Source organism: Balaenoptera borealis, assembly GCF_965194805.1.
Source record: "Balaenoptera borealis genome assembly, chromosome: 3".
NCBI lineage: Eukaryota > Metazoa > Chordata > Mammalia > Artiodactyla > Balaenopteridae > Balaenoptera > Balaenoptera borealis.
The window spans coordinates 85,898,504-85,911,152 of NC_138866.1; the positions used below are offsets into that span (position 1 = coordinate 85,898,504).

Below are 12,649 nucleotides of genomic sequence, written 5' to 3' on the forward strand. Positions count from 1 at the left end.
GATTCATTTTTTGTTTGCTTGGACCTCTTCTTTCCTTTTATTCTTTTCTTAAAAAATTATTTATTTATTTTTGGCTGCATTGGGTTTTCGTTGCTGCATGAGGGCTCTCTCTAGTTGCAGCGAGCAGGGGCTACTCATCATTGCGGTGCGTGGGCTCATTGCAGTGGCCTCTCTTGTTGTGGAGCACGGGCTCTAGGCACAGGGGCTTCAGTAGTTGTGGCACGCAGGCTCAGCAGTTGTGGCTCGCGGGCTCAACAGTTGTGGCTTGTGGGCTCTAGAGCGCAGGCTCAGTAGCTGTGGTGCATGGGCTTAGTTGCTCCACGGCATGTGGGATCTTCCCAGACCAGGGATTGAACCCATGTCCCTGCATTGGCAGGCGTATTCTTAACCACTGCACTACGATGGAAGTCCCTTTTATTCTTTTTATTTCATATACTTTAATGCTTTTTGTTGGCTAATGGTATTTTTAATATTCTATACAGACTTTTTTTTTTTTTTTTTTGCCATTGATGCACAGCAAAAATCGTTTAGATCAGAGCTTGTCAACCAGAGTACTGTGAATTTTAAGAATGCTGAGATACTGATTCTCTTAGCCTCTGGGGCGGCTGAAGAGCCCAGTTGTTCACCCCTGGCTGCTTTGTCCAGTATGTCATACAAATATTAAAAAAAAATTTATGTGCATGAATATGAAAAAGGCCATGAATATGAAAGGATCTTTGAGTTAGAAAACTCATTCTCTAGTTTCACTGTATTGGAATTCTTCTTTTGGCTGTAATTTCACTTTCTCTTCCAGGGTATTCAGTAGCTTTGTTTTACACTGTCAGTCAGTCAAGTAGCAAGTCTTAAGAGCCTATCATTAGTTGGATAGTGTGAGAGATACAAGAGCTAATATTAAAAAATATGGCCTCTACCTTCAAGTAAGTCTAGCTAAGGGAGATAAAAATTGTTCAGGAAACAATTAGAAAAGAACATGAAAAAAAAAAAAAGAACATGAAGGAATGGCTGTGAAATGCTAGATTATTTATTACACTTAATTATCACTATGAGAAATCAGAAAAGGCAGAGGTTAGCATGGGGTGGACATAGAGCAGACTTTATTGTTTATTTTTATTTTTTATTGAGATATAATTGACATATAACATTGTGTAAGTTTAAGGTATACAGTGTGTTCATGTGATACATTTATATATTGCAATATGACTGTTATCATAGGGTTAGCTAAAAACCCTATCACAAGTGACACAGTTAACTGTTTCTTTTTTTGTGGTGAGAACAATTAAGGTCTGGTCTGTTAGCAACTTTGAAGTTTATAATATAGTACTGTTGACTATAAGTACTATACTGTGCTTTAGATCTCTAGAACTTACTTATCTACTAGCTGCAAGTTAGAGAAGACTTTGTAAAAGAAGTGAAAATTGTGTCCAGTCTTAAAAGACGGGTAGCATTTGGAGAAGTAAGAAATTCTGAGGGGTATATTTTGAAACGATCAGTATAAACCGAGCTTTAGTTGCATGCCACAACTAAAAGATCCTGCATGTCGCAACTGAAAGATCCCACATGCTGCAACGAAGATCCTGCGTGCCACAACGAAGACCCGATGCAGCCAAATAAATAAATTAAAAATTAAAAAAAATACATTAAGAAAGCTAGAATGAGCTTTTGGGGGGCAGTAAGGAAACTGCTATCACCAGAATAAAGGTTCATATTGAGGATTGGTGTGACACTGGATAGATAGTGTAGAGCCAATTTATGGAGGTGTCAGGTGACAAGCACAGAAATTTAGATGTGATGGATAAGTTTATAATCCAGTATAGGTTCCTAAGGAGATAAGTAACAATGAAAATAGTATTTTATAAAGGGCAGACACACAACAAAATAGGGATAGAGATAAAAAGAAAAAGGGAGAGATTAGAGTTGTGTAGACCAAATAGAAGAATCCTGCAGCAGTCTAACCATCATAAGGAAAAGGCCTGAAATGAATATAAGATATACCTGTCTGAAAAAGGGTCATGGATATGGGGATGGTGACATGAATTTGAGGATGGTAGGTCAAAAAGCATTGGTCAACATATAATTAGAGTCACCTTAACTTGGAAGAGGAGGTTGTCCTCTTTTGTTAGTGTGAGGAAGGAAAAGGACAGAGATGAAAATCTTTTACTTCTTCTTAACTGTTTGTATCTTTGATGGCAACTGTGGGAATGGGCTTAAGAGACATTTTCAAAGAATCAATAGGACTTAGGGTCTGATTAGTTATTGGGAAGGTAAAATTATTAGTCACTTTAAAGTTTCTTACCTTTATATTTTTGTTTCTAACCACCTAAACTTTATCCGGATTTAATATGTGACATTTTGCTAGAGATATAGACATTACAGAAATATCAACTGGAAGGAAAAAAATCTTAAGGTTAAATCTTGATCTCTACAATGCCTCAGAGATGCCAAAATCCAGAATTCAAAAACTATTGTATATTTTAACCTCTGCTTTCAAGTAGTTGGATTTTATTTTAGATAGTTGGATTTTAATATGTCAAAAATGTAGGAAAGGAAACAACATATGTAAGATTATAAGATCCTGAAGAATAACTCTGAAAACAAACTAAGCAGGAAAAATATAAATACAAATTTTAATGAGGAAAAAACCCTGAAATAGAAATTCAAAAAATACCAAGAGGAGAGGTAATAGAGCTAATTGACTATTAATTGTAATATCTATGATAATATATTTATTTTTGATACATTTGTTGGCTGTTGTTGCTTAAAAATAGCTCCCTGATAGCACATTAAATTTCAGAATTTTATTTGTATTTTTTTCATATGTGCTCTTAGGTAAAACATGATATAAGACACTTAGATATTTTCTTATAATGTTCTGACATTTGAATAATAAAGGTATACTCCAAATATAATCTATACTTTCTTTCACATTTATTCAACAAATACTTAATGAGTGCTGACGCTGTGTACTCTGTTACCCATCCTTTCTCCCTGCTCTTCACTCTCCAACTTTCTGGACACTTGAATACTGTTGATACTTAAGGTGGTGAGGACTTTCATTACTGGATGGGGACCCTGTGTATGTTTTGAATATATTTTTAGGAACCGATAAAAGATTTACTGGCCCAGACCTAACATTTTTCTCCTGGCTTGATGACTTCATCTTTGCAAGGCTTTATTGTGACTTAAGCCTCTGCAGTCCTGCTTCAAGAAGTAAACAGTTGTATCTCACTACACCAAGAATTCTGCTAGGTACTTAGAAGGCCCTCACTAAAATTTTTAATGATTGATAAATACTATTTCCCTGGATTCTGACTAATCTCTTTTAAAATGTTAAGTGGACCACCTAAATCAGCCACCTACTTCTCTGCTTTGCTTGGTGACCTTGTGCTTGGTTACTGATGAATATGTTTGCCTGAATCTTCGGAGCCAGTGGGAGAAAATCTTTAAAATTTCTTTTAATCGATGTATCCATTGTGGATCTAGTTTTGTGTATTTCTCTGTCAGATCATGGAAATTTCCTTTTCAAAGGGAGGCAAAATATAGTGTGATTTTAGGGCAGGAATTTAAACTCAATCTGTCATTTTATGATTACACTAAAACTTTCCTGTCTTGTATTTTTTAGGAAATATTCTGCTGTACGTAGGGATGGCTCTTTCCATTACGTCCACAGTACTCCCTTTGGCAACTATTCTTTCATCTCTTTGGATGCCACTCTAAATCCAGGGCCTAAGAGACCTTTTAATTTCTTTGGAATTTTAGATCAGGTACAGTAAAAAATCTCACTTCCCTTTGCAGCTAACCTATTTTATCTTTTCCCAGATACATGCGGCTCACTTAAAGTTATACTAGGTAAACAAGTTCTTATCTAGAAATGCTCGAGGAAAATTCTACTGTGGTTACAGGTATGGCTAGAAGAAATTATTGACTACTTGAACCCTATTATTGTTATCCCTGTCCTTGTTCCAAAATCTGGGAAAGCAGTACCTCACATTTTACATTAATTCAGTAAACATTTGTTAAATATGTACTGGGACTTCCCTGGTGGTCCAGTGGTTAAGACTCCTTGCTCCCAATGCAGTGGACCAGGGTTTGATTCCTGGTCAGGGAACTAGATCCTGCATGCCACAACTAAGAGCCCGCATACTGCTACTAAAAGAGCCCACATTCTGCAACGAAGATCCTGTGTGCCACAACTAACCCAGCACAGCCAAATAAATATTTTTTTAAAATAAAATAAATATGTACTAAGTGCAGCATGCACTTTGCAAGGTGCAGGGCATACAGCTTTGTATACTATATGGTATATTCCTAAATCCCCACAGTTGCCATTTCTTTTTTTTTTTTTTTTTTTTAATGTCTGAAACATTTATATTAACATATACAGTTGCCATTTCTAACTAATGGTCTATATTTTTTTGGGAAGAGAAGGGCAACCATGGAAGTAAATGAGTTTTTTTTTTTTTTTTCATTTATTTTTTGTCTGCATTGGGTCTTCATTGCTGCATGCAGGCTTTCTATAGTTGTGACGAGCGGGCGCTACTCTTCTTGCGGTGCACTTGCTACTCTTCCTTGCAGTGCACGGGCTTCTCATTGCAGTGGCTTCTCTTGTTGCGGAGCACGGGCTTTAGGTGCACGGGCTTCAGTAGCTGTGGCTTGTGGGCTCTAGAGCGCAGGCTCAGTAGTTGTGGCGCACGGGCTTAGTTGCTCTGCAGCATGTGGCATCTTCCCAGATCAGGGATCAAACCTGTGTCCCCTGCATTGGCAGGCAGATTCTTAACCACTGCGCCACCAAGGAAGTCCTAAATAAGTTTCTTTTAAAGTATTTTTCGTTAAGCTCGGTGAAAATTGTTGCTGGATTAAAACTGTATGGAAAGTCACATCTGAGAACCTCTAATTATTTCTTGGTACAGCAAATGTCAACTCATTATTGAGCACGTGCCCAAATGCAAAACATATGTGCCCATATATAAGAATACAAGGGTGATAAGATCAAGTCCTTGGCCTCTTAGAATATTTAATGTACTGGTGGGGCTTAAGACCTATACAGAAATAACTATAATAAAAGGCAGAATTTGCTAAGTGCTGAAAGGTTCAAAGTGGTATGAGGGTTCAAAAAAACTTGAGCAGAATATTGTTAAATGCTTTGGGTTTATTAGACATTTTATTTCAGGAAGGTATATTTTGTTTCCTGTCTACTGAGTGTCTTTAGACGGAGTTGATCAGCTTATTATTTTAACGCCTACCCCTTAGAATGGTGTTTTTTAAGGTATGATTTGATAATCTGCATGAAAAGCAACTGTTTTGTAAAATGCAGATTCCTAGGCTTTGTCTGAGACTTACCAAATTAGAAACTCTGAAAGTAGGAGCCAGGAATTCATTGCTATAAGCACTTTGGAGATAATATTAATGTACATTTTTATATATACAAGTTATTTTAGAAATAATCTTTATGAGGGATGGTTTACAGACAATAAAATGCACTCATTTTGAGTATTTGAAGAGTTTTGACAAATGTATACTGGTGTAACTGTCACCACAATCAAGACAGAACATTTCCATTACCCCAGAAAGTTCTCTGGTGTTGTTAGTCTTCACCTGCAGTCCCAAGGAACCACTGACGGGTTTTCTGTCAGTATCGATTAGTGCTGTTTGTTCTAGAATTTTACATAATGAAATCATACAGTATGTACTCTTGTGTCTGGCTTCTTTTGCTTAGTATGTTTTTGAAATTCATCCGTATTACTGTGTGTATCCTTTTTATTGCTGAGTAGTATATTCCATTGTATGGGTATGGATATACTGCAGTTTTTTGATGTTTTCTAGTTTTTGTCTGTTATGAGTAGAATGTTGTAAATATTCAGGTACAAGGCTTTCTGTGGACATATGTACATCTTGTTTTAGAAGTTTAGTTTCAATATCCTCTTTATTAATTGCACTGTGGTATACAGGGCTGAAAAGATTAGTGGTTCTTCATTGCTGCAAAGAAATTTATAAACAAAGAAAAAAATTTATGTAATTTAAAGATTGTTTATTTCTGTTTCTTTATCTATCAAATGGGAATAATCCCTGTCCTAGTTAGTGCAGAGTTATTTTTAGGATCAAATAAATTGTATGTTTAAACAGTTTGAAACTTACAGAGGTCCATACAGGTCACTGTTTAGTAGGGTTTAAGCTTTAGAGGTAATATACTTATTATAAAACCTCGAGGGAGTCGTGTAACCTGTTGACATTAGATTTCAGCCTGAGCCCTTATTAAAGCTCCTTCTGTTTTTCTCTGATTTCAGAAACAGATGGAGGATCTTTTATTACTGGCCAAGGAGAGTAGTCGGAGCAACCACAGTATTTGGTTTGGACACTTTACAACATCCACTATCCTTTCTCCATCACCAGGAATTCGGTCCATAATGAGGTGAGGCAGGCTTCCAAAATCAAAATTAATTGCTTTTAATTCTTTTATGTTGTTCTACCTATCTTGCTTTTCTGAAGAGATATTTTTATTAGTTTGGCATCACAAGTTATCTTTGTTCATTTATTTCATTTATTTTTCATTGGTTAGTTCGGCTACAGCTTATTTGTGTGGGCACCTCCACACACTTGGTGGACTGATGCCTGTTTTGCACACTCGTCACTTCCAGGGCACTTTGGAACTTGAGGTGGGAGACTGGATGGTTAACAGAAGGTAAGGGAACTACCCCACAGAATACAACTTATACGTGTAAGTTTTGCTAAAGCAATGATAGTTTTCTGATCACTATCATGAGTGATCCCAGTTAAGGAAAAACATGTGATATCTCTATGTTTTTGAAGGAATATATGTATCTGGCAATTTTTATCCTTATGCAAAAACCTTGTTGCAGCAATTATGTTTGCCATCACTATGTTATGTTGGCTTTTCAAACGCATCCTCTAGGAAATAGTTCTCAAAATCTAGTGTACACGAGATCTATGGAGGAGCTTATGAAGAGTAAAAATTACCAGGCCCTGTCTCTAGAGATTTTGTCTGTGTTGGTCTGGGTTAGGACACAAGAAACTGCTTTTTTTTAAAAAGTCCACCAGATGCTCAATGGACCATACTTTGAGAAACACTAGGGCTAGAAATATGTCATCTTTTTCCCTGAATTTTATATCTGCCTTTCTAGTTATTGCTACAAGATTTAGTGATTTAAGTTTTTCAAACAGATTATAGTTGGTTTTATTAAGGTTAAAGTCTTTTAAAAATTATTATTATTAGACACTTTTTTAATTGAAGTATAGTTGTACAATATTATGTTACAGTTGTACAGTATAGTGATTCACAATTTTTAAAGGTTATACTCCATTTATAGATATTGTAAAATATTGGCTATATTCCCTGTGCTGTACAATATATCCCTGTAGCTTATTTTATATGTAATAGTTTGTACCTCTTAACCCCCACCTCTATCTTGCCCCTCCTCCCTTCCCTCTCCCCACTGGTAACCACTAGTTTGTTCTCTGTATCTGTAAGTCTGTTTCTTTTTTGTTATATTCCCTAGTTTGTTGTATTTCTTAGATTCCACATGTAAGTGGTATCGTACAGTATTTGTCTTTCTCTGTCTGGCTTATTCACTTAGCATAATACCCTTCAAGTCCATCACTGTTGCAACTGGCAAAATTTCATTCTTTTTTATGGCTGAGTAGTATTTCATTGTATATGTACCACATCTTCTTTATCCATTCTTCTGTTGATGGACACTTAGGTTGCTTCCATATCTTGGCAATTGTAAATAATTCTGTTATGAACATTGGGGTGCATGTATCTTTTCAAATTGGATATATATGCAGGAGTGGAAATGCTGGGTCATATGCTAGATCTAAGGTTAAAGTCTTCTGAAGAGAAAACATAACTTATTTATCAAAAGGATACAGTATAGTTAAATATATATTTATTGAGAAGAACGAAATATATATATTTGCGAATAACTATTTAAGTGCAAGTTTAAGTATAAATAAGTATCATCTCATTGTTTTTTATCAATTGCTCTTTAACTTAGTCAAACCCAGTGCTATGAAGATATTAGGTACTTAGTGAATATTTGTTGAGCTGAATATGTTATCTTTCTAATAACTACAGTTGACCTTTGAACAACACAGTTTGAACTGCGCAGGTCAACGTATACTCAGATGTTTTTCACAAAATACTTACTACAGTACCACACGATCTGTGGATAGTTGAATCTGTGGATGCGGAACTGAGGATACAGAGGGCTGATTGGGAAATTATACTTGGATTTTCTACTGCTTGGGGGTCGGTGCCCCAACGCCCGCATTGTTCAAGGGTCAACTGTACTTCCATTCATTAAAAAGCAGCTTTATATCTTGGAAGGTACTTATTCATTTCAGTTGGCTTTTCTAGAAACTGTATAAGAGCTATGCTTGAAGCCTGTGATTAGTTGGCAACTGTAATTACTTTGAACTAAGACCTGTCTGTTCATGACTGTGAGGCTGTGGGCTGGGCTGGAATTGCCTTTTACCAGGTAGCCTTCCTAACCCTTGATCAGCTTCTTTATTTCTTATAAATGCTACAGTTACAAGTTAAGTGATGTTAATTATGGAGCCGTTTCCTTTCTTTCTCTTCCCACCTGCTCTCCTGTGTTCCAACCCTGGGGTTTTATTTGGAGTTTGTTTTACTGAAAGGACCTAACCTTTACCTGCCCTTATAAACGTTTAAATTATATTAGTACAATAGAAGAGTTTTTTTTTTTTTTTTTTTGGCTGTGCCTTGTGGCTTGTGGGATCCTAGCTCCCCGACCGGGGATCGAACCCCGGCCCTCAGCAGTGAGAGCCTGGAGTCCTAACCACTGGACTGCCAGGGAATTCCCTAGGAGAGTTTTTAAAAACAGTTAGTATATTAGTAATATTAGACTAGGCTTTGTTGTGGATGCAAATAAATCTAGAAATATCAATGGCTTAACACAACAGATGTTTAATTTTTCATTTATGTAAATCAGTATGAGTCAGGGAAATTCTCCTCCATGGGATAACTCAGGGATTCAGACTTCCTCCATCTTATAATGTGACTATTTCAATACCTCAATTCCAGGGCAGGCAAGAGAGCACAGAGAACTCATACCCATTCTTAAGTACTTTGGACCAGAAGTGTGATGCGTGTCACTTCTGTTCACAGCCCATTGGCCAGAACTAGTCACATGGTCCCAACCTAATACCAGGGAGACTGGGAAATGTGGGGGAGCACGTGGAGTGTTTGGTGAGCACTATTGTTTCTGCCATAGCTAATCATTTCTCTCCTTAGTTCTAAAAGTTAGAAAATACAAAACTTTGGTTACTTTTTAGTGAATAGTTTTACCTTTCATTGTGCATTTAGAAAATCAAAACCACTTAACTTTTGCTGTTTTCTTTGAAATTATAGAAATAAAAGTTTAAAAGAAGAATTAAAGGTTTCTAATTATGTTTATTTTAATATTTTATGTAGCATTGTTGATGGGATGAAGAATGTCAGATATTATTAGACTTATGATGAATGTTTTAGGTTCAAAATAGCCTTAAAGTATAGAAATCAAATGATTTAATTCAACAGACATTTATTTAAAAATTAAAGAGTACATGCTATGTACCAGGCATTGTTCTAGGACACAGTGAAAATTCATTGCTTCAGTCAGATCCCAGTTGTGACAAATGTCACATGTGCCAAAATGTATAAAGTGATAAGGGCAAGGGAAGAAAGAGGAACAATATTATTTACTCTGCATTCAAATTCATGATCTCAGAAAGTATAGTTTTATATTTTTACATTTGTTCTGTATATATCCTTCAGGCCCTCTTATAATATGAAGTAACTAAATTACCTTCTTGTCCTCTGGTGTCTAGGTACCGGATCTTTGCTTTTGATCATGACCTCTTTAGCTTTGCAGATTTGATCTTTGGCGAGTGGCCTGTGGTTCTTATCACTAATCCTAAATCACTCCTCTATAGTTCTGCTAAACATGAACCACTAGAAAGACTCCTTCACTCAACACACATCAGGTATGTAGCAATTTTTCAGAATTTACTTTCAGTTTGATATTGATGAAGAATAAGTAATTGTGATTGCATTCTTATGTGAAAGCTATGAGATGCTCTACTTTAGTTTTCTCAGCAATCTAAACATTATATAAATTGCCTACTGTTTCATTCCTATTCAGTTAAAAAGTATATAATTTTTAAGCTGCTGAAATAAAAAAGAAAATCTAGAAGCCCATAATCCTACCATTATTATTTTTGTCTTTTATTCTCACTTTTTTTATATGCATGGTTTTACATTGCTGTAATCATAATGTACCTGCTCATTTGTATCCTACTTTAGAAAATTTACATCATATATCAGAAGTATATATTTTTTTGTTTTGCTACATAGCCTTTCAAAAAAGCAAAAGCTATGTAAACCTTTTGGAATTGAAAATTCATTTGGCATATGAATTTGACAGTGTATATAAATAGAATATTTTTTTAAATTTATTTTTTATTGTAGTATTGTTGAATTACAATGTGTTAATTACTGCTGAGAGCAAAGTGACTCAGTTATACATGTATACATTCTTTTTCATATTCTTTTCCATTATGGTTTATCACAGGATATTGAATATAGTTCCCTGTGCTGTACTATAGGACCTTGATGTTTACCCATCCTATATATAATAGTTTGCATCTGCTAATCCCAAACTCCCAGTCCTTCCCTCCCCCACCCCTTCCCCCTTGGCAACCACCAGTCTATTTTCTATATCCCTGATTCTGTTGCTGTTTCATGGATAGGTTAATTTGTGTCATATTTTAGATTCCACATATAAGTGATACTATATGGTATTTGTCTTTCTAACTTCACTTAGTATGGTAATCTCTAGTTGAATCCATGTTGCTGCAGATGGCATTATTTTGTTCTTTTTTATGGCTGAGTAGTATTAAATAGAATCTTAATGAGACATTAACATTCCTTTTGCAAAGAGACATAACCTTTTGCAAACATAAGGGCACTTGTATTTTTTTTTTAATTTATTTTTTATTTATTTATTTATTTTTGGCTGTGTTGGGTCTTCATTTCTGTGTGAGGGCTTTCTCTAGTTGCGGCAAGCGGGGGCCACTCTTCATCGCGGTGCACGGGCCTCTCACTATCGTGGCCTCTTTTTTTGCGGAGCACAGGCTCCAGACGCGCAGGCTCAGTAGTTGTGGCTCACAGGCCTAGTTGTTCTGCGGCATGTGGGATCTTCCCAGACCAGGGCTCAAACCCGTGTCCCCTGCATTGGCAGGCGGATTCTCAACCACTGTGCCACCAGGGAAGCCCAAGGGCACTTGTTTTAATATACTCTTTTAAATTTTATTTTGAAAAGTAGTACAACATAACTTTTGGAAAATAGAGTAATGGGATTATATGTGTATCCATGTCCCACCCCCCACACCCCCCAATAGAACTATTATTAACATGAGTTTTCCTTCTCAGGCATTCTCTTTCAGGCCTGTATTTACACAGTCGTAATCATAGGGCACAGTGTATTCTAATTGCTACTTTTTTTCTGTCAACAGAGAGAATGGACCACAGTTTAACCATTTTCCTATCTTATTGGTGAACTTTTAGATTTTTTTCTCATTTGAGGATGAACATCTGATGCATATAGATTCTTCCTTCATTTGAATAATTGCTTTAGATAGAGTTCTGGAAATAGGATTCTGGGTGAAATAGTTTGAATTCCTTTGTGACTGTTGATAAAGATTGCCTGATTACTTTTTTTTTTGCAACTAAAATCATTATTCTTTTTCAGAAAATTGTGGTAAAATATACATAACATAAAATTTACCATGTTAAGCATTTTTAGTGGCAATAAGTACCTTTATATTGTTGTGCAACCATCGCTACCATTTTTTTCAGCTTCCAAAACTGCAGCTCTGTACCCATTCAACACTAACTCCCTATTCCCCCTCCCCCCAGCCCCTGGCAACCACCAATTCTACTCTGTCTCTATGAATTTGATGACTCTAGGTACCTCATAGGAGAATCATACAGTATTTGTCCTTTTGACTGGCTTTCTTTCATTTAGCATTATGTCCTCATCCATTTTGAAGCATGTTTCAGAATTTCCTTGCTTTTTAAGGCTTAGTATTCATTGTTTCATATTTGTTTATCCATTCATCTGTTGATAGACATTTTTGCTTCTGCCTTCTCACTATAAATAATGCTGCTATGAACATGGGTGTACAAATATGTGTTCCAGTCCCTGCTTTCAGTTCTTTGGGTATATATTCAGAAGTGGGATTGGTGGATCATGTGGTAATTCAATGTTTAATTTTCTGAGGAACCTCCACATTGTTTTCCACAGTGGCTGCGCCATTTCACATTCCCACCAGCAGTGCACAAGGTACCTGATTACTTTTTAAAACAGATACTAATTTATAATGTTATCAAGCAATATGAGCGCCAGTTTCACAGCACTCTTATCATTATTGGATATTGTACTTTTAAAAAGATTTACTAATTATTCTGGAAAAAAGTGTACCAATATGTTTTAATTTATTTCTTTTGATCACTAGGTAAGTGGAACATACATCTCTCGGTCAGGTTTCTTTCTTTTTTTTTTTTTTTTAATAAATTTATTTATTTATTTCTTTATTTTTGGCTGCGTTGGGTCTTCGTTGCTGTGCGCGGGCT

The 12,649-nt window shown here is 35.9% G+C and overlaps 1 protein-coding gene across 7 annotated transcripts in view; it reads left to right on the forward strand.

Annotated features, from left to right (window-relative positions):
* Nucleotides 1–12,649, forward strand: part of TMEM62 (transmembrane protein 62) — a 45,710-nt gene that overhangs the window by 15,833 nt on the left and 17,228 nt on the right. For 5 of the 7 annotated variants that reach the window (XM_082388769.1, XM_082388768.1, XM_082388773.1 and 2 more), the window contains 4 exons: nucleotides 3,620–3,761; nucleotides 6,282–6,406; nucleotides 6,554–6,676; nucleotides 9,844–9,999. In XM_082388769.1, the coding sequence (XP_082244895.1) occupies nucleotides 3,620–3,761; nucleotides 6,282–6,406; nucleotides 6,554–6,676; nucleotides 9,844–9,999 (546 nt within the window). Of the gene's footprint in view, nucleotides 1–3,619; nucleotides 3,762–3,816; nucleotides 3,900–6,281; nucleotides 6,407–6,553; nucleotides 6,677–9,843; nucleotides 10,000–12,649 lie in introns of all 7 variants that reach the window. The other 2 variants (XM_082388774.1, XM_082388772.1) reach the window with 2 other exon arrangements.